Below are 23,466 nucleotides of genomic sequence, written 5' to 3'. Positions count from 1 at the left end.
CTCTATTGACAATTCAATCTTCCAAAAGCTGCTGAGAGAAAATGTCCCTCATTTCTTCACTATCAGCTCCAGGAGAAAAGGAAGCATAACATGATTGGAACTTGCAAATATTTTGTTTCAAAAAATTTAAAATTTATAAAATTCTATTGGATTTTCACATTGCTGCCAGTGAGTTCTTAGTCTCTACTGTTCCTGTCAGTTAAAGGACAACCATTGGCAAAAGTTTTTATAAAGTACTTGCTGCAATCTAGTGTGAAACTATGCCACATTTCACAGTTCTTCATAAGACCACAAGGTAGTAACAGCTTTTAGTCCCAACTAAACAAGCAATTTTAATTAAAGTGCAAAACTACGCCTCTTTCTCATTTCAAGGTTGCCTGAACCAGCAGGCAGTACTTACTGCAGCAGCTGCTGATAGAGATGCTTTTGTTCTTCTCTGATACAGGGGTCTGTACACCTCATATCAATTTTTTGGGATGCCCTTTTGCCAGACTTAACATTGAGAATCTTGTTATCATCTAGTAACTGGTAGGTATCAGTTGCCGATACCAACTCTCCGTTATTGTATTTCCAGCTATATTTTACAGCTGCATTGCTAAACTCATTACAGAACAGGATGAGAAAGCCATTTTCTATTTTGTAGTCCACCACTAACTCACCCCCTCCCCCTCTTTTACCAAAGCATGATAGGGGTTTTTATGGTCAAACTGCCTGCTGATACTGCTCACACACACTCATAGAGCGTCAGGTGTAGCGCAGAGCATTAAGCACCCTGTCTAGCATTAAAAACCACTAGCACAGGTTGGCAAAAGGGGTGGGGGGTTGACATTTATGTGTAACAGAGTACATCTACAGTAGAACAGCATTAAGGTTAGTGACACGTTGTTCTCTGCATTAGTAAACACCACACACACACCTTTTACAAAACCACACAAACAGTTTTTTGCACCCTGACCCCACAGAATGCTTCCCACTTCTCCCAACAGTCATAGGAACCATCAGGAGCAGCACAGGACATTGAGTATAGCTCCCGCGTGCAAAACAATGCTAGCACAGTTTTGTTAAAGGGATGCACTAAACTCTTCTACTTAGCACATGGAGAAAAGTTGTGTCCATAAGATGAATAGGCATAACGTTGGTGGATTAGCGCGCGCTAATGTCTGTCTTTCCCGTGCACTGTTTACTTATGCGGCAATCAGCATGTGACAGTTACATTAACGCGGCTATTAGCGTGCGACTACCTTAACGCGGTTCTATCGCATACACGCCCTCCTAAACGCCATGCACTAATTAGACTATTATCGCGTGCTATTTCAGGCTACGTGCCTCGGTGCGCTAATTTTTTTAGCACACCTTAGTAGAAGAGGAGGTTAATATTAGTAGCAATTCAAGACAGCATCGTTTCCACTTTAGATTTACCTTTTGGGGTCTCCCAGCAAGGGCACGACGTCCACGGCAGAACAGCTGATGGTTGCAAGCAAGAGAGAGGAGTTTTCATCCTCTCCCACAGAGGCGTCCTTGAATAACATCTGTCTTCTCCTTCAGCATATGGAGAACAAAATCATCGGAAAAGGTAACCAAAATAACAGATAAACTTGACTCCTTAACTAAAACTGTTGAATTAATGAAAATGGATTTTAGAGGCCAAGCAAATGCAGGATGAAATACACCATTTGCAGCAGTTTAAGATTGCATCAATTGAGGATAATACCTCAATACATAGGAAATTGGAACAATTTAAGAATTTTAATAGACTTTAAATCTTCATTTCCTAAACTTTCCCCTAATTCCGGGAGTGTTACCCCTGTATTTTCTAAAAAGGAATTTGACTGAAAATCTATGAATTTCCTCAAATTGTTTTCCTCTGATAAATATGATAAATTATTTGCCTAATAAAAAGATTCCCGGAAGAGAAGAAGAAGAAAAAGGAAAAAAGAACAATGAGATAGATTTTGGTAATGTGACTAATCTTCTTGAACAAACAATAACAGCTGACACTGATAGAGCTACGCTCTTTGGGCTCCTTTTACAAAGCCGCGCTAGGGCCATAACACGCGGAATAGTTCCCGCTAAATTGCCGCATGCTCTAGCCGCTACCGCCTCCTTTTGAGCAGGCGGTAGATTTCCGGCTAGCACGCGCTAATCCGGTGCATGCAATAAAACCGTTAGCACGGCTTTGTAAAAGGAGCCCATGGTGTCATTCGTATTAGAGTAGGATGTTAACATGATCTTGAAATTATATTTTAAAAATTCTCAAAAACTATTTGGGGAACAGAAAATATGGATATACCCTGATGTTGCTAAAGACTACTCAAGAACGGAGGAAAGAATTTCTTTCTTTGCGTCAAGAAACAACTAAATTAGGTGCTGTTTCTTTTGGCATACCCCTGCAAGTGCCTGGTTAGGTACTTAGGAGTCAAGGAAATTTCATTTTAAAGCCTATTAGACAGACATTGGATCAGCATTGCAAAGACATATTTCAAGTTTATTAGGATTTTATATACCGCCTATCAAGGTTATCTAAGCGGTTTTTACAATCAGATTCTCAAGCATTTTTCCCTATCTGTCCCGGTGGGCTCACAATCTATCTAATGGGGCTACAGAGGACTGAGTAACTTGCCCAGGGTCACAAGAAGCAGTGCGGGGGTTTGAACCCACAACCCCAGGGTGCTGAGGCTGTAGCTCCAACCACTGCGCCACACACTCCTATTTCCTAAATAACATCATTTTGATTTATTTCCGGAAAATAATTTTAGCATAAATTTAACATTTGAAGTGACAAACCAGTTCCTCGGGAAATTCTTGATCTGGAAGCAAAGGTTCAGCTTTAACCAGCTGATGGGAGCTGCTTTTAAATGAGTTTTCCCAGATATTTGCTGATTTTTGCCTGGGCTTGGAGTGAAAATACTGTAGCTGTAGTTGGCAAAAAGGGCTACACTGCCTAGGAAGCCCTTGCTAGGGATTAATAGACAAGCATTGCTTCTGAGAGTGGCAGTGTCCTAAAGTTTAACTGTGCTGGTGCTGGTGCTAGAAGTGACGAGTGAGTCTGACTGTATCTACATGCTGTATCTGACTTAAAAGGGGGTTGGGAATCTAGATAGGGACCCTTGCTTATATTCCTTTTGCATGGGGTTAGCTAGAAGTTGATTTTGAAGTGGAGGGTGAGCCAGAGGAGCACTGATGTGTCCGACTACATGCTTATGAAGCTGTGAATTTTGATACCGCTGACGCAGCACGACAACGCGAAACGGGAGGTTCCCCGTTGGGTTTCCTAGCTGCTTTGCCCAGGATCGTGAATTTTGAAGTGCCTGGAGAACGGCAGCAGCTAAGTGGTTTTTCTTTTCATGGGCCTCTTTGCATGTTGTGTTTTTGTGCCCCTCATCCACAGTTTCACGTTTGGGGTTGTGTACCCCTGGTACTATTGGACATTTTCTCTGCAGGCTACTATAGTGTTTTTTGCCTTACAGTTTTTGTGTGGATGCAGGAGTGTTTGGAGAAGTGGAGTTTTTTGCCAAATGAAGCTGAACTGAGGCTTTTTCTCCACTTCTTTTTTCTTTTTCTTTTTCAAATTTTTTTTGTTGGGTTTGGCCTCCTGCTGGTTTAACACCTGTGCTGTATGAGTGTGTGTGAAAGGCCTTGTAGTGTTGCAGTACTTTTGGTGTACCTTTGGTCCATATGGGGTTGTGTGGTAATTAGAATAGTGGTTTATAGCCGACCCTTATCCTTAGTTTAAGTGTGTAGTGTTAGCTAGTAAACACCACACACACACACACACACTCACACACATACACACACACACACACACAGTGTAGTTCTAGGCATCTATGAAGCTGAAAAACATTATTGTTTTAGAGGATCTTCCAATTTCCAAGTTTATTATTAATTTGATATACCGCCATATCAGTTTTTTCAAGCTGGTTATACATTAAAAATTAGGATAATACAAAGAATATATCATAAGAACATAATTAACATAAACGAACAGAAAACAATACATATCACTGGACAAACAGGTACACATGGAAAAAGGGGAAGAACTACATTAATGTTAAAGAAAAGGAAAGATACAAGGAAAAGAACAAGAGGACAGGGGTTATGACAAGATGGTCCAATGCAAATGGACTAAAAAAGTTTAAAAATCCTTAAAAGGAAACTCAAACTTGAAAAGTGTCTTTAAAAAGAAATTTCTTAAGAGATGATTTGAATTTATCGAGGTTCGTTATCTCTCTTAATGCATTCAGTGCTGAGTTCCAAAGAATTGGGGCAACTACAGAAAAGATTGTATTTCTTCTAGTATTTATATAGTTGAGGGATGAGATTGCTAATAGATTTTGATCAGAGGATCGGAGAAGACGTGATGAAGTATATGGTATCAAAAGTCTATTGATGAATTCTGGCTGGCCAGTGTTTCTTTTTTTTTATTTATTTATAAGATTTTCCATTTTAAATACAAGCATTACTTTTATACAATGCAACAGATCCAGTAATAATATTCAATAAAACTTATAAAGAAAAATAATAATATCTTATTTAGTCCACAATTTAAAGATCAAGAAAAGAAATAAACTTCTAAATAATAGTAACAAATTAAGGTCACGGCATTAGATTCCCAAATTACAGCCAGCTGGCAGGTCATACATTACTAGACATGGTTACCAATCTCTCTTTTGATCCAATAAATTCCAAAAGTTGTTTGGGCTCAAAAAAAAGAAAATTCTTATCTTGAAAGATACATAACACTTTGCAGGAAATTTAACAAGAAATGTAGCCCCCAGAGCCAGGGTTCTTGACCTCAAGGACAAGAACTCCTTCCTATGTCTCTGGGTCCTCTGAGCTAAATCTGGAAAAACTCTAACATTAGATCCCAAAAACTCATCATTTATATGACGAAAATACATACGAAGAATAAATTCCCTATCACTCTCCAAGGCTAGAGTCAACAACATGGTAGTTCTTTGGGTGACAACCTCAAGGGAGTTTTCCAGAAATGAAGACAAATTTATATCCACTATTTTATCCACTGGGGTTTCTATAGGTGTGGATTCCCCTTGTGTTGTCTTTATATTCAAGTAGTATGCTCTAACAATTGGAGGTAGATTTTCTGGTGGGATGGCTAAAGTCTCACGGAAATATTTCCTAGCCATCTCAACTGGTGAAATAATAGGACACTTTGGAAAATTCAAGAATCTTAAATTATTTTTCCTCAGTTGATTTTTGAAATTTTCCATCTTGCGGGAAAAATAAGATCTCTCCTTAACCAATTCCACTTGTACCTTCTTTACTTCATTCAAATTATTTTCCTGTTTCTCCAACTTTTCATTCACATTAGTAAGAAGTACCCCTTGTTGTTCCACCTTGGAAAAAACAGTTCCATAATCTGTCTTAATTGTAGATAAAGTCAATTTGAGATTGGAATCCATGACTGATATGGCCTGCCATAGCGCCTCCATATCTATCTTGTCTGGTTTCTTCATCTCCCCAAAACTGATAATATTCCCTCCCGAGGCACCTCTCACCTCTTCTTCCAAATTGCAGGGGGATTCTTGATAGTTCCCATCTCCTCCTTCCACTGAAAGGTTTGATAGGGATGTCCATCCTATGCTGGAATCGCACTCTCCTTCTCGGGGCCGTCAGCTTCCAGGCATTCCCTGCACTTGTGCACTTCCGGGCTGGGGAGGAACCAGCCTCTGGTCAGGACTCAAAGTAGTCCGACTCTCTGCACTGAGGTTCCCCGAAAGATACGGGTTCCCTCCCGAAGTGATTTGGGACGCCTCACCCGTGCGAGCTAAGACGCTCGTTAAAGTAGTCTGTATCAGCCGTTGAGGGGGTTCAGCCGCCGGAGGGGCCAAGCAGGAAACTCCCTTCCTCTTCCCCATATCGCCACCGGGGAAGAGACACCCAACGCGAAAACAGGTACTAACGAGCCAGAGCTCGCTCAGGCGTCTGCTCCCGACGCCATCTTGATCTCGTTTAAGCATCCTTATATGTCTCCACAGACCCTTGACAGACGCCTGAAATGTAGGCCTGCAAAATGCTAGCCTACATTTCCCATTCGTATTCCATTTCACCGCAATGCACAGAAGGAAACAGAGGCTTCTGCTGCGAGAAATTTTTTGCTAGGTGGATAGTGTAGAAGAGTTTTATGCCAGCTTTTGGGATTTAAATGCTTAGAGGGGCATAATAATAAAAAAAAAATGTCTAAGTCCCCTTTTGGCCTAAGGCCTTAAACATTGAAAGTAGAAGCAGGAAAAATTTCCATTATCAAAAAAAACGTCCAAAAGGTCTTTTTTGATAATGGCCTGCCTCTAAGTTCAGCTGTTTAAACTCCCAGACCACCACTACATCTAAACTTAAACCCTATAATCAACCTAAAAAAAGCCTAAGCCCCCAAACGTCCAAAACAAGGGCTTTTAGGCGAAGGAGGAGCCATCCTTCGCCTAAAAGCTGGATTCGGTAACCGGTGTCTGTCAAAAACAACACCGGTTACAGAATCCACCCCCCCCCCACACACACACACACACACACGCACACACACAACATCGGGGCAGGAGGGAGCCCAAGCCCTCCTGCCCCGCGGCCCCCGCGATTACGTTCGGGCAAGAGGGAGCCTAAGCCCTTCTGCCCCACAATCCCTAATCCCCCCCCGAGTCCGATGGGGCCAGGAGGGAGCCCAAGCCCTCCTGGCCACGCGACCCCCACCCCCTATAAGATCGGACAGGAGGGAGCCCAACCCCTCCTGCCCAGTTGGACTCCCTATCCCCCACCCTCACTAAAATATGGGCAGGAGGGATCCCAGGCCCTCCTGATCTCAAATCAATCTCCCCACGACTGCTCCCCAGAATCCCCGATTGCCCCCCCCACTGACCCACGACCCCCCCGCTGACCCCACGACCCCCCCATCCCACCCCCCATACCTTGTAAATGTTGGTTGGACGGACGGGTGCCAAGCCCGCCCATCCGGCAGGCCAGCCGGCTCCGGAATGGGGCCGGATTGGCCAAGGCGGCTCAAACCCCACCCACAGGTGGGGCCTGAGGTACCTGGCCAACCAGAATAGGGCCATTCCCCTTGTCCAGCACAGCTCCCTCCTGCCCTGAACATAATCGGGGGGGGCCGCGGGGCAGGAGGGCTTGGGCTCCCTCCTGCCCTGATCGTTGTGGAGGGAGAAGGGTGGATTGCGGCAGGGGAGATGAGCAATCTCTCCTGCCGCGATCATTGCTGTAGGGGGGTAGGCAGGTTGCTGGGGCCGCTGAGCTGATCGCAGCAGCCACGATCAGCTCAGCGGCCCCTTTACGGCACTTATACCTGTTTTGACTTGGTCTAAGTCAAAACGTATAAGTGCCAACTAGACAACCTGCCTAAAGTTTTGGTTATACCTGCTGCACGCCTAGATCTAGGTCGGCCCACCACTCGCCCTTTCCCCTCCTCTAAAAACACCTCTTTTCGCTCTGTGCATTTAGAGGCAGGGGAAAGGCCTAAGCTGGTTTTAGATACGTCTAAAACCAGCTTTGATTATGGGTACTTGGACGATCGGGCTTTTTGATCGTCCAAGTAGCCATTTAGTCCACTTTTTAGATGTTGGTGTTTTTTTTATTATGAGCCTCTTAGCCTCCCGCCCTTTTATCAAGCTGCATTAGGGTTTTTTATTGCAGGCTGTGGCAATAAAAGCTCTGACGCTGATAGAATTCTTATGAGTGTCGGAGCTTTTACCACAGCGACCCGCAATAATAAAAATCCTAACGCAGCTTGATAAAAGGGGGTCTTCATTTTTGTTCTGTTTTGGGTTTGTTTTTGCAACCTGAACAACTTTATAGAACAAACAAGTTAATAGCACTAATGTGTACATTTCCAAACAAAATTAAACATGCTCATCTGCATCCATTCTATGCATAAATATTAGCTGCCCTAAAACTGCTATGCAAGAATGTTTTCCAAGTTAATATTTATGTGCATATGTTTTATCCTTGTGCATAATTTTATTGTAACACCAGTGCTCGTACGCCAATAAGCTTACAGTACAATACCAGCACAGCACATGCGCAGATGCGTTTTCATATTTATAGTTTTCTTGACCCAGATGGAACTGTGCAGGAAGGTTAGTTTATTGTGTTCTGGTCCTTTGATCCTATTGGATTGCAGTATAGAGCACAATGGTGTCAATAAATAAAATTCATCTGTAGATAGTAGTTATCTGGTTTTGCCTTGATGATCACCCGTGTTAGGAGTCCCTGTAGCAGGACAAGCTAAAGAAAATGCTGAAAATAGGGCATCCAGGCAGAAGAAGAGAGGAGAGAGGAATGTCTGATACTGACCTGCCATGTAAATCTGTAATTTGTCTTCCTGCTACTGGATCAGACGCTATGAGAGGAAACAAGGTCCGACATAAGATTATAGAAGACAGTTTTTTAGCTCGTTACATTAACGGGTGCTAGAATAGATATGTAGACTTAGGCATTTCTTTCTGTATGTATGTATGTATGTATGTCTCTTTCTTTCTGTCTTTCTTTCTGTCTCTCTCCCTGCCCACTGTCTATCTTTTTTTCTTTCTGTCTCTCTCCCCCTGTCTGTCTTTCTTTCTGTCTCTCTCCCTGCCCTCTGCCTGTCTGTCTTTCTTTCTGTCTCTCTTCCTGGCTCTCTGTCTGTTTTTCTTTCTTTCTTTCTGTCTCTCTCCCTGCCCTCTGTCTGTCTTTCTTTCTTTCTGTCTCTCCCCCCCTGTCCATCAGCACCACTTCCCTGCTCCCCTGTACAGCAGTAGCCCTTCTCCCTTACTTTTACCTCCCCCCCTGTCCAGCACTAGCCCTTCTCCCTTACTTTTACCTCTCCCCTGTCCAGCAGCACCCCTTCCCTGCTCCCCCTGTCCAGCAGTAGCCCTTCTCCCTTACTTTTTCCTCCCCCCTGTCCAGTAGTACCCCTTCTCCCTTCCCTGCTCCCTGTCCAGCATCCACTAGGCTGGACAGCCTCGGGGCTTTTACAAGGTGGCCTGCCTCACATTATCGAAGTTGGCCAGCCTTGCAAATGCTTGATGAAACCACAGCAGCTGCCGCTGTTGGTCCGGGGGCGAGAAGAAGAATTGTCCCAGCAGTGTAGTCAGAAGGCAGAAAGTCAGCCAGCATCGGAGATCGGGGCAGAAAATCAGCTGAGGCAGGCACTGTGCATGCACGGCACGGAAGCACAGATCATGGAGGCACGGAGATTAAAGTGTGCATGCATGCTAAGGGTTTTATTATAGTGGATTATAGTGTATAGCAGAAAGAACCTTGGAAGTTTTCTACAATTCAAAGACATGTATATATGTGTAGGCCTGGTCCTGCCCGCACACAGTTCGTGGGTTCTGACCAGTTCATTGGGGTTGAGGCACCCACACCAGGGCTCATAAATAGATAATTTCTATAGTGGGGCAGTTCTTTCAGTTTATACTTCACAATCTGGATGCAGGCCCGAGCTAGATAAACTTGATAGGCCAGAGGATTACAATCCCAGGGTCTCAATCACTACCCTTTAGAACATAAGAATAGCCTTACTGGGTCAGACCAAGAGTCCATCTAGCCCAATATCCCGACCTCATAGAGGCTAATCCAAGTCACAAATACCTGGCAAAAACCCAAAGAGTATCAGCATTCCATGCTACTAATCCAGGGCAAGCTGTGGCTTCCCCCATATTTGTTTCAAAAGCATACTATGGACCTTTCCTCCAGGAACTTGTTCAAACCTTTTTTTATGTTCAAATATATTTTATTGAGTTCAACAAGAAAATTAAGCAAATACACAAGATGAAAAGCAAACAAGCTCAAATTTTGTTACAAAACCCCACACAAAACTCCCCCCGTTCCCCCCTACCCGCCCCCCAGGGTCCTCCTTCCAAGTACATCACTAACATAGGCAATGATATAATACAAAATGATACAGGCATACCAACAGAAACATAATGATACAAATAAATATGGAATCAACAGTTGAGCAATCGGCTGTGAACCAAGGGAGTCAGGGTAGGTCAAAAGAGTTCCCAGGTGCGTTGAAAAACGTTCCCTATGAGAGAGGAAAAGTCTGTCACATCTCTTTGTTCCCACATCAGGAGGGTAATCAGCCGGCACCGCCAGAGAGAGTAATCTGGTGCTTCACCATCAGCAAGATACATTTCAGAGCCATAAGGACAGTCCACTTGAGGAAAGCAGCAGCCCCCCTTTGACGAAGGTAATAATGGGGAACAGCTCCAAATAACTGCTCTTACCACATCCTCCGGCAACGCGTTCCAGAGCATAACTATTCTCTGAGTGAAAAAATATTTCCTCCTATTGGTTTTAAAAGTAGTATTCTGTAACTTCATTGAGTATCCACTAGTCTTTGTAAATCTTGATGCAGAAAAAAAAAATAAAATCAATACACTTGTGCACATTCTACACCACTCAGGACTTTGTAGACTTCAATCATATCTCCCCTCAGCCATTTCTTTTCCAAGCTGAAGAACCCTAACCTCTCCAGTCTTTCCTCATACAGAAGTTCTATCCCCTTTATCATCTTGGTCACTCTTCTTTGAACCTTTTCTAGTGTTGCTATATCTTTCTTGAGATAAGGAGACCAGAACTGAATGCAATACTCAAGGTGAGATCGCACCATTGAGCACAATACAGAGACAGATAAAATGTTTATATATTTTGCAAAATTTCATCAAAATTTTTTTATTGCAGGATTACAATCTATACTGTAAATTGTGGAATAGGAAGGCAGGTTACATTGGATTAAGATATGGAACGGGTGGAGAGCAGTTTGGGGAGGGACTTGGGTTGCTAGTGATGGTGATGGTCTGGAAGCTCCTCACAGAACTCTTTGTATGCAATGAAAAAGGCCTATTCCTATTAAATGCAAAGCATCTTTCACCCAAGGGAAGTAAGAGAGCATAGGCTGGCTTCAGAGCAAAGATACTTGGCTAATGGTGTCCAAGATGTGCAGGAGGAGAGGAAACTAGATAAAAACCATATCTGCCATATTCTCTCTAATCTACTCCAAACAGTAGTATGGGAAGTATCTGATGGATTTGGCTTTTACCTTGTGCTGAGTGTGGATATGGGGCATCCCCTATTTGCCTTCCACATCACATTGATCCCATATTCTGATGCATTCCAGAGCGAGGACCTGAAGAAAGAAGCCCTTTTACCTGAGGAAGGACAAGGAGATATAACTTGAACATGGCATTGCAGGCTTTAATATGTCCATTTGTGAGTATTGCATTGTGTGACACAAGTTTACATTGAGATGGCAACCTATTGTGAAATGAGAGACAGATTTGTGCTTTCTTTTTTTTTTTACATAGCGATATGTAGCTCGTGTTATTTCATTTTGTCATACACCATTTCGTCCTGCATCCCATTTCCCTTTTTTTTTTTTACAACCCCCCGCCCGTATCTGTGCTCCCACCCCTTCAACCCATGCAAGAACCTGTGTTAATATATACTAATGGCTGTCTTAGGCTAGGAAAAAAGTCTCTGTTTCCAGTTTGTGCATAAAGAAAAGAACCATCCATTGGGATTTAGGCTATTATATCCACAATTCCTTTGAAGAAACCTTATCCGGACCCCTGAATAAGACAATTAGGTCAAAACACAGACCGTGTTGAGTCCTCTTCACTGTCTAAAGTTGTGGATGTTTGCTAATGTCCAAAGTTGTGGATTACTCCATTGGAACAATAAAGTCTGCGTCAGTAACATCGGTCTCCACAGCATCTTTTGTTTTGGACTTTCGTCTTTCTCTGGATTCAACGGGTCAACTCCTTGGTTGATTGTCTTAGGCTAGGAACGTAACTAGTAAAGCAGTTTTATTTACAATAGCAGAACATATCAAGAAATATATTTAAATATAGCATGGCCAGCATTTATTACAGTTATGAAAATGTATTTACAATTACAGAACATATAAACAATAATATAGAAACAATGTAACCAAGACAAGATTTTATTTTTTTATATCTGTATTAAAGACAAACCCAATAACAAAACAACATATCCAGGTTCAAACACAATAAAAATAACATTCCCCAACCCCCTATCCCACCCAGTCACAGTCAGAAACATACCCAAACATCGACATCAGATCCATGCTTGGTCACTGGTTCATTATTTCTTTTATTTTATTTATTTAAAAATTATTTTAACCCGCTTATACCTAAGCGGTTTACAAAGATACATATTTAACTATCAAATAACATAAAACATAAGTATATATATTACAATCATAAAATTTCACCAACAAATCATTTAGCAAAAGGCTTCTACGAATAAAGATTTTTAAATTTCTGTCACTGAGATAATAGAAGACCTTATTTTCTCATAATGCACAGTTGTAAATTCTTCACTAACTAATATCTGTAACATCCCTCCTAACTCAAAGATCTTAATAGATGACATACTTTTAGCACCTGTGTCAAATACCATGGGATATTAAAATGAACTGTCTTAAATATCAACACAAGCACTAAAAATAACTTGATATTTTACTGGTAGCCAATGAGGCCATTTCAGTAACAGATTTGCATGTTCAAATCTGCTCCCTCCACATATTAACTGTGCGGCAGCATTTTGGACAATCTGCAAGGCCCTACATCTAGAAGATGCTATCCTCAAAAACAATGCATTGCAGTAGTCTCATTTCTGCAAAACTATTGTTTGAACTACTATGCAAAAATCATAATGTGATGACATAGATTTTAACCTGCTAAGCACCTGCATCTGAAAGAAAGCAGCTTTAATCACTGCCAGCACCTGATCCTTCATAGTCAAAGTGGGGTCTAACCAGACCCCTAATGTTCTAAGCTTCTTCTGTATTGGAATATGGAGTCACAAATAACAATAGATTTGGGCTACCTTGGGTCCTTGTCCTTGCTCATCAATATCACTTCAGTCTTATTAAGTATCAATGCCAACTTATGATTTCTCATCCACTCTTCCACCAGTTGTAAACATATCAATAATTTGGGTTGAAGTTCAACTTCCCAGTCATCTATCTGGAAAAAAAATTGAATATCAGTTGCATAAAAGTGATAGCTTACATTCAAGTCTTGATACACAGATACCAATGAGGCTAAATAGAGATTAAATAATAACGAGAGCACAGAACTTTGTGGTATTCCTGTTCAAGTGGGCACTAATTTAGATGCCTGCACATGAACTGAATGATCCTGGAAATAGGATTTTAATCAATAGTACACTATACCTACTACTCCCATTGATCTCAATTTATTCAACACCCTTGTATCTACTGTATCAAATGCTGATGATACATCTGAGACCATACAAATCGTCTTTCCTTTATCCCCAGGTCATAGGGAGAGAGAAGTGCTTGGATAAACCGTGGAGATAGGAGAAGAAAAGATGTATAAAGTAAAATAAGATACACATGTAAGCTGGGCCGGATTAATGGATAGGCCTAGTAGGCACGTGCCTAGGGTCCAAAATAGTCAGGGGGGCCTGCTAAAGGATGACTTACCATGACAATTTTTTTTTCAAATGGCAACGTACCCCCATCCGACAACGATGACAACACTGGCCGGCCGCCCCCTGGCATCGACAAACGGCAACGTGACCTCCCGCCGGCAACAACAGCAATGCGGCCAGCTCAGCTCCAAGAAGGTCCCGCAATGAATGTATCTACTGATCCATCCCCCTTCCACGTCACTTCTTCCAGCAGACGCAGTCATCTTAGGATCTTCATAGAGCTGAGCTGGCCGCGTTGCCATTGATGCCAGGGGGAGGAAGCTGCTTGCCATCCATCAATGCCGGGGGGGCTAGTGTTGTCGTTGATGCCGGGTGGGGACCCGTTGCCATTGCTGGGGGGGCTTTTCCATTGTCGTGTGGAAAGGGTGGTGGAGGGAGAGAAAGGGGGCAGATGCTGATGGAATTGGTGTGCAGGAAAAGGGGAAGACATAAGGTGGAAGGATACTGTATGGCATTGGGTTGGAGGGAAAGAAAGGGGGCAAATGCTGTTGGAATTGGTGTGCAGGGAAAGGGGGGAAGACATAAGGGGGAAGGATACTGGATGGAATTGGGTTGGAGGGAATAAAGGGGGCTGAGAGGAGAGTAGCGGGAGGAGAGTGGAGGGGAACAGCAGGAGAAACCCGGAGGAGGAGGGGAAAGCAGGAGAGAAGAACATAAGAACATAAGAATTGCCTCTGCTGAGTCAGACCAGTGGTCCATCATGCCCACGCGGTTGCCCTCTGGTCTAAGACCAGCACCCTAACTGGGACTAGCCCTTCCAGCGCACGTTCTTGTTCAGCAGAAACTTGTCTAACTTTGTCTTGAATCCTTGGAGGGTGTTTTCCCCTATAACATCCCCTGGAAGGGCGTTCCAGCTTTCTACCACTCTCTGGGTGAAGAAGAACTTCCTTATGTTTGTACGGAATCTATCCCCTTTCAACTTTAGAGAGTGCTCTCTTTTTCTCCCTACGTTGGAGAGGGTGAACAACCTGTCCTTATCTACTAAGTCTATCCCCTTCAGTACCTTGAATGTTTCGATCATGTCCCCTCTCAATCTCCTCTGTTCGAAAGAAAAGAGGCCCAGTTTCTCTAATCTTTCGCAGCTCCTCCAGCCCCTTAACCATCTTAGTCGCTCTTCTCTGGACCCTTTCGAGTAGTACTGTGTCCTTCTTCAGGTACGGCGACCAGTGCTGGACGCAGTATTCCAGGTGAGGGCGTACCATGGCCCGGTACAGCGGCATGATAACCTTCTCTGATCTGTTCATGATCCCCTTCTTTATCATTCCTAGCTTTCTGTTTGCCCTTTTTGCTGCCGCCGCACATTGTGTGGACATCTTCATCGACTTTTCGATCAGAACTCCCAAGTCCCTTTCCTGGGAGGTCTCTCCAAGTATCGCCCCGGACATCCTGTATTCGTGCATGATATTTTTGTTACTGACATGCATCACTTTACACTTATCCAAGTTGAACCTCATCTGCCATGTCGATGCCCATTCCTCGAGCTTGATTATGTCACGTTGCAGATCTTCGCAATCCCCCTGCGTCTTTACTACTCTGAATAACTTCGTATCATCCGTAAATTTAATCACCTCGCTCGTCGTACCTATGTCCAGATCATTTATAAAGATGTTAAAGAGCACGGGTCCAAGCACTGAGCCCTGCGGCACCCCACTGGTGACGCTCTTCCAGTCCGAGTATTGTCCATTTACCCCCACTCTCTGTTTCCTATGCTCCATCCAGTTTTTAATCCACGTGAGTATTTCACCCTCAATTCCATGGCTTACAATTTTCCGAAATAGTCATTTAGCAGGGGCAGCGGCTATAGTTAGCTCTGCCCAACCCTGACGTCATTCATCAAAGTTCCCCCTTAAAAGGGGAGGAGCCGATGGTTCTCAGCCGTTCGGCATGCGTCAAAGGTGAGAGTCAAATGTGCTTGCCTTAGCGAGAGCGCTTTTGTGAAGGGCCTTGAGAAGGGATGAGCCACCAATAAAGAAAAGCAGAGGGAGACCACAGCAGACACAGAGGACATTCAATCAGGCAGACCTAGCAGGTACAGAGACACACAACCAGGCAGACAGCAGGTACAGAGGACACACAACCAGGCAGACACAGAGGACACAGGCGCAGAGGACAGCCACTGGAGAACAGCAAGCAGGCAGCAATGGAAGTAGCAGACATAAGCAGGATGTTGAGCTACCCAGTTTTCTGCACCGTCTGCCATATGTATACTACCTCCCTTCTGGGAGGCGGTCTTACGTATGCGCTCGATGTGGAGAACTAGAAAGCCTGAAGAAGCAAGTCAGACTCTTTGATGGCAGAATACTGGAACTGGAGGCACTTCAAGCAGTGGGGGAGGAAGACAGAGATCCAGAGATCATCAAGATGGAAGACACCATTGAGGAGGGAGCTGGAGAACTTCATAGAAGAGGCATACAGGGAGGCCGTGATAAAACTCCAGAACTACCAGGATACACCTACAGAGAGTGTGGACCACCAGATGGACAGCAACCAAGAGGAAATGGGGGACACAGCAGCAAGATCTGGAAACAGCAGCGGGAACTCACAAGAAGACGAACGCCAGGATGAGAGGAAATGGATAGGAATGAAGGACACGGACCTACGGCTGGAGAGATGGACATACACCAGGGACATGGACTTGCGGATTTAGAATCAAGAGAAGATAGAGAGGACAGCAATCGTCGTGGGGGACTCTATCATCAGACAAGTTGAAAGCCACATAGTGGGAGGAAGACTTGATCGACTGGTGATTTGCCTACCGGGAGCCAAGGTAGAAGATATAGAGAGCCACATCGACAGGATCGTCAACAATGTGGAAAAAGAAGATATGGCGGTGGTGATCCATTTGGGGGACGAACAATGTGAGCAACAGGAATTACAACAGAGAAGTACTGAAGGATCAGTTCCAGATGCTAGGAAGGAAGCTGAAGACCAGAACGCAGAGGATAGCATTCTCTGAGATCCTGCCGGTACCTAGAGCAGATGAGAAGAGACAGATGGAGCTGCAAGCGGTCAATGCGTGGATGCGGCACTGGTGTGAGGAAGAAGGATTCCACTTCGTGGGCAACTGGACAATGTTCTGGGGAAAGAGCAAGCTATTCAGGAAGGACGGACTCCACCTCAGCAGGGACAGAACGAGGCTACTTGCAAGCAACATCAAGAGAGAAGTTGAGAAGTTTTTAAACTAGGAAGAAGGGGAAAGCCGACAGTTGACCGAGAGATAAGAGTCGATAGTTCAGGAACCGATATACCCACAGGATACCGTGCAGGAAGATGGAGGGGAAGACTCACCAGATCGCAGACAAGACAGACCAAAAGGGACACAAGAGGGAAGGACATGCAAGAAAGGAACAGGCTGCAAACTCAAGTGTATGTACACGAACGCAAGGAGCCTTAGAAATAAGATGGGTGAATTAGAAGCTGTGGCACAAAAAGATATCATTGACATCATCGGCATCACGGAAACATGGTGGACTGATGAAAATGTCTGGAACATGGTGCTACCAGGATAAAAACTATACAGCAGAGAGAGAGTGACTCAAAAAGGAGGAGGCATTGCCATATACATCAAAGAGGGAATTGAATCTACTGGAGAGAACATGCCACAACAGACGGATAAGTTAGAGTCTCTATGGGTCAAAATTCCAGGAACAAATGGACTAGAAATGAGGATAGGCATCTACTACCGACCCCCAGGGCAGTCTGAAGAAATTGATGGAGAAATGATGGATAAGATTAAACGCAACTGCAAAGGAAGCAACGCAGTTATCATGGGCAACTTCAACTATCCGGGGATAGAATGGAACCTAGCCACCTCTGGCTGTGCTAGAGAGACCAAGTTCCTGGAAACTGTAGGCGATTGCTTCCTAGAACAGCTTGTCAAGGAGGCGAAAAACTTCAAGCCATTCTTTCGATATATTAAAGGGAAACGACCCGCGAAGGAAGCGATGGGACCATTGGCTGACCAAGGAATAAAGGGAGCGTTAAAAGAGGACAAAGCAATCGCCGACAGACTGAACACGTTTTTTGCGTCTGTATTTACCAAAGAGGATATACACAGCATACCGGAACCCATCAGGCTATAAGCTGGAAGTGAAAATGGGAAACTGACAGAGTTAACGGTCAGTGTAGAAGAGGTATGCAGGGAGATTGATAGGCTTAAGAGCGATAAATCCCCGGGATCAGATAGCACCCATCCGAGGGTCATCAAGGAACTGAAAGGGAACATAGCTGAACTGCTTCAACTAATAACCAATCTGTTGATCGAATTGGGAAAGGTTCCAGAGGACTGGAAGGTGGCGAATGTTATACCGATCTTCAAAAAAGGTTCGAGGGGAGATCCGGGAAACTACAGATCGGTGAGTCTGACCTCGGTACCGGGAAAGTTGGTAAAGGTGGTTTTTGGTTTTTTTAAAATTCTTTATTGATTTTTAATCAAAAACAGTGTCATACAAATGAAAGAACAAAAGATATTCCACATATTCCACTATTATCTATACAGGTAACATAAATATCATTCAATAATTTCATTTTCCTGCATATAATAATATCATAATATATCCTAATATACAATACAAATAAAGAATAAAGTTACCAAAATATCACTATCAATATTTATTACCCTCCCTCCAACCCCCCACCCCATGGTAAAGGTGTTGATAAAGGACCACATCATTGATCACCTTGATGGACACGGTCTGATAAGGACCAGCCAGCACAGTTTCAGTAAAGGCAAATCTTGTTTGACAAACTTGCTGCACTTCTTCAAGGGAGTAAACAGGCAGATAGACAAGGGCGACCCAATCGACATTGTATATCTGGACTTTCAGAAGACGTTTGACAAGATTCCACATGAACGACTACTTCAGAAAATTGCGAGCCATGGAATTGAGGGTGAAATACTCACATGGATTAAAAACTGGCTGGAGCATAAGAAACAGAGAGTGGGGGTAAATGGACAATACTCGGATTGGAAGAGCATTACCAGTGGGGTGCCGCACGGCTCAGTGCTTGGACTCGTGCTCTTTAACATCTTTATAAATGGTCTGGACATAGGTATGATGAGCGAGATGATTAAATTTGCAGACGATACAAAGTTATTCAGAGTAGTGAAGACGTAGGGGGATTGTGAAGATCTGCAACGTGACATAATCAGGCTTGAGGAATGGGCATCGACATGGCAGATGAGGTTCAAGGTTGGTTAAGTGTAAAGTGATGCATGTCGGTAACAAAAATCTCATGCACGAATATAGGATGTCCGGTGCGGTACTTGGAGAGACTTCCCAGGAAAGGGACTTGGGAGTTCTGATCAGCAAGTTGATGAAGTCGTCCATGCAATGTGCGGCAGCGGCAACAAGGGTGAACAGAATACTAGGAATGATAAAAAAGGGGATCACAAAGAGATCGTAGAAGGTTATCATGCCACTGTACCGGGCCATGGTGCGCCCTCACCTGGAGTACTGCGTACAGTACTTGTCGCCGTACATGAAGAAGGACACGGTACTACTTGAAAGGGTCCAGAGAAGAGCGACTAAGATGGTTAAAGGGTTGGAGGATTTGCCGTAGTGCAAAAGATTAGAGAAAATAGGCCTCTTCTCCCTTGAACAGAGGAGATTGAGAGGGGACATGATCAAAACATTCAAGGTACTGAAGGAGATAGACTTAGTAGATAAGGACAGGTTGTTCACCCTCTCCAAGGTAGGGAGAACAAGAGGGTACTCTCTAAAGTTGAAAGGGGATAGATTCCATACAAACGTAAGGAAGTTCTTCATCCAGAGAGTGGTAGAAAACTGGAACGCTCTTCCCGAGTCTGTCATAGGGGAAAACACCCTCCAAGGATTCAAGACAAATTTAGACAAGTTCCTGCTGAACAAGAATGTGCGCTGGTAGGGCTAGGTCTTTAGGGTGCTGGTCTTTGAGAGGGCCGCCGCGTGACAAACTGCTGGGCCTGATGTACCGTTGGTCTGACCCAGCAGTGGCAATTCTTATGTTCTTATGATGCTTATGGAAGTGGGGGTAAGGAAGAGGAGAGAGTGAAATGCTAGACCATGGGGGTGTGGGAGAGGGAAGGGAAGAAGAGGAGAGGAGAGAGATGCCAGATCATTGGAGGAGGGAATGGAAGAAGATGGATGCCAGACCAATGGGGTGAAGGGAAAGATGGAAGGAGCTTACAGTTTCTGGAAGTGGCATGGAAGGACAGAAGATGAAAGGAAGAGAGTGACAAGAAGATGAGAGCAGAAACCAGAGAAGACAAAGGTAGAAAAAAAATTTATATTTTTTTTTTTTTTGCTTTAGGGGACATGCATCGCTGTTTCTGTGGTATTAGCCAGCTTCTGGGTGGTTTAATTTAACCTTTGTCTACGTATTTCTATTTTATCCCCCTTTTTACAAAACTGTAGAACATTTTTTAGCGCCAGGTGTGGTGGTAACAGCTCTGATGCTCAGAATTGTATGAGCATCTGAGCTGTTACCACCATGGCTAAAAACCATACTGCAGTTTTGTAAAAGGGGGAAAGGTTAGTTTGTGATTACATATTCCATACTAGGTGAAGGTGTTTTTTGTGTTCTGTTTGTATGAAAGACATGGTTTTTTGTTAGTGTTGACTAGCCTTGTTTGGCGAAATGCTTCGGGCATGGTTCTTGGGAGCACCTTGAATAAACCTGATTTGAATCTTCTTATTTTCTGCCAATCTTCTTTTGTTTCATGTTGGATTCTTTGGTGGACTGCTTGCCTTGTTATTTTGTTGCAAGTTAACATACATGGAGTGGAACATACTAGAGGAGTTACAGATTTGGTTGTTTATACATACATATGGGTTACAGTTGGTTGATGTAGAGTGAGGCAGTTGAGAGGCATTGTAAACTTGGTTATTAATATAGACTTATATTTCAGATAGTATTACTGCTTTACAATATATTTGAACACTTTTATAAATGCATGGAAAGGGTTCAGAGTTAAAGTCCTGGATAAATAGCTGGGAAGGGAAGGAAGAGAGATTTGTTCAGAGATGTTTGGGGGTTGCATAGAAGAAAAACTGCACTGGTATGCTAATCTTTGTTTGTTTTGAATTAAAAAAATACAAGTGGAAATAAACAAGTAACATAGTAACATAGTAGATGACGGCAGATAAAGACCCGAATGGTCCATCCAGTCTGCCCAACCTGATTCAATTTAAATTTTTTAAATAAAAAAACAGATAAATAAGAAAACAGATAAATGGAGGCGGGGCATAGTGTGGTGTGGGTGGGGCAGGGCCAGGGGCCCTCGAAGAATTAATCCTGCCCTGCATGTAAGGGCTGTTGCAGTGGACAGGCATCAATCCCCCAGCCCCCTCCCCCTAACATCCCTTGGCACTCCTAACAACACTGGCAACACCCCACCCCACACACACACACACACACACATATACACACACACATCAGCCAATACCCCAGCAGCATTGATAACACCCCACATACACATCACCTGACACCCCCAAAAGCACTAGTAACAACCCCTCCCTCACATCACCCGACACCCCCGAAAGCACTAGTAACAACCCCTCCCTCACATCACCCGACACCCCCAACACCACTAGCAACACCCCCCCACACACACACACATACATCACCCGACACTCCAGTATCTTGCGCTGCAAAAGCAGCAGGAGGGAAGCCCATTCTTTCCTGCATAAAGGGCCATGTGCTGCGAATGATGGGCCTTCCCCCTCCCAATTCTTCTTGGAATTCGGTGGGAGGTGCCTAAGGCCTTGATTGGGTCAACTTCGCGATTTAAAAATTTTTTTAAATATGGAAAAAAATCTGTGGGAATATCAAAAGTAGCAGGACAGAAGAGACTTTTAAAGATTGACCCTAAATAAATCTCATCAAAATACAAACTTTTTTCCATATTTACATAAATATATTTACATAAATATATAGCAACATGTGATGTAGCATCGTGATGTAGCATCGTGATGTAAAACACCATGTAAAATGTGATGTGACATGTAAAAAAGTGTGATGTGACAATATTTTAGTCTTTGCCTTGGAGTAAAAACATTTAGTTGGAGATGAAGCATGGGCAGGATTGGGGTAGAGCTTGGTCCCCCTAAACAACAAGGCATTCTAGTGCCCCTGATCTAAGCTGATCTGATAGCAATAGATGGTACTCTCTTGCATTGGCTGAACTTTATACACCACTGTGCATGTGAAGTGAGTATCTAGAAAGTTTGAGCTTATTTGGTAAGCTTAGTAAATAAGAATATGATTTGGAAGCTACAACTCAGACTTAGTCTCATGTTGACCCAATTCCTTTCAATACTGTTAGGGAGCGTGACTTCTTGGAGCTGCTGTTTGGGCACTACCATTTTAGCACTCATGACTTTTGAGTACTTCTGTATTGACACTAGACTTTTGGGGACCCAAACAGGCAGCATCTAAAATTCCTTTCCTTCCCCTCTCCTACACTGATTGTGATCTGGCCATAAGGTCTAGCAGAGGCACAGTGCTGTAGGCAAGGACAGTCCTTGGAGCATGAAGGAGCTCATAGCTTCCCCAGACTTTGCCTATAAGAAGATGGAAGAGGCAGCGTTCTCCTTCACAGGCACTGCCTAGGGATCTTTGATCACCATTCTGCTCTGAGGACCGCTGCTGCAAGAGAGTCTATAGCTGCCCCTGGGCAGCTAAGATCTTATACTTCAAAGACTGCCCTGCTCACAGAATTGTGTGTCTGCTGGCTCAGAACACAGTTAGTATGGGGGAGAACTTTTAGGCACCCCCATTTGGGTGCCCAAAGCACAATGCTAGTGTGTATAGGCATCCAAAGGGTGATTCCTATACCATGGTTCCCAAAAGTCTTGCTTTGAGGATAGTGAACTTCTCTAATAGCTGTTTATTAGCAGATATAAGTTATTTTCTTCTGTAATGTGTCTTTTTGTCTGTTTCAGAAGGCTCAGCTTAATATTAGAATTACAGGCATCTTCACGGTGGTACTGCTCCTTGCTTGTCTCTGCTTACTTATTGAACTGAATTTTATTGACTTATGCATATTCTGCTACAAGTCAAAAGTACCATCCTTCTACAATAGGAGTAACAACTTCTTGCTCTTACCGGACGTTGATTGCCAGGCGATTCCCCCATTCTTGGTTATTCTCGTCACTACAGAATATTGGCAGCTGGAAGCAAGGACAGCAATCCGCCAGACTTGGGGGAAAGAGAGAATAATAGGTGACAAGCGGGTGGTGTCCTTTTTTCTCCTGGGGACCCAAGTGAAACAGGACAAGAACGCAGAATCCAGCATTATTAGTGAAAGCTTGAAGTATAAGGATATAATCCAGAGAAATTTCACAGACACCTACTCCAACCTGACTTTGAAGATTTTGATGGCAATAGACTGGGTTCACCATTTCTGCCCACAGTCCACCTTTGTGATGAAGACAGATAGTGATATGTTTATCAATACATTCTACCTCACAGAATTGCTTGTAAGGAAGAACAGAACCACTAATTTTTTCACTGGCTTCATCAAACCTGAGGATTCTCCCATACGAGACAGGTTTAACAAGTGGTATGCAAGCAAGACTGAGTATCCAGGAGAGAGGTATCCTCCTTTCTGCTCTGGCACAGGTTATGTTTTTTCTATTGATGTTGCCACTCAGATCCATAACATTTCACCCTCTATCTCTTTTTTCAAGCTGGAGGACGTATATATAGGGATATGCCTGAAATTTCTGCAAATACAATTAGAGGAGCTTCACACCAAACAGGCTTTTTTCCCTGTAAAAGTGAAATTCTCTATCTGTCGCTTTAAAAAGATTGTGACATGTCATCATGTCACGCCCTATGAATTGTTAATATACTGGAATGCCTTACTGAGTTCAACAGATAAAGAATGTTTAGGAGATGAATACAATGAATGATCTGCCAGTTCTACTGAGCCAAAATAGAGTCTCTAAAATTACTGTATAGAGTTGTATAACTAACACCCATGTATTATACAAGGGATCC

At 43.5% G+C, this 23,466-nt stretch overlaps 1 protein-coding gene across 1 annotated transcript in view; it reads left to right on the top strand.

Annotated features, from left to right (window-relative positions):
• LOC117359710 (beta-1,3-galactosyltransferase 5-like) overlaps window positions 1-23,378 on the top strand; it is a 55,830-nt gene extending 32,452 nt beyond the window's left edge. Inside the window, exon 2 of the mRNA XM_033942925.1 lies at window positions 22,407-23,378. Within this exon, the coding sequence (XP_033798816.1) occupies window positions 22,407-23,378 (972 nt within the window). The remainder of the gene's footprint in view (window positions 1-22,406) is intronic.
• The last annotated feature ends 88 nt before the right edge of the window (window positions 23,379-23,466 follow it).

Source organism: Geotrypetes seraphini, chromosome 4, assembly GCF_902459505.1.
Source record: "Geotrypetes seraphini chromosome 4, aGeoSer1.1, whole genome shotgun sequence".
Taxonomy (NCBI): Eukaryota; Metazoa; Chordata; class Amphibia; order Gymnophiona; family Dermophiidae; genus Geotrypetes; species Geotrypetes seraphini.
The sequence above is the reverse complement of the archived record's forward strand: the minus strand, read 5'-3'. Positions and strand labels throughout refer to the sequence as shown.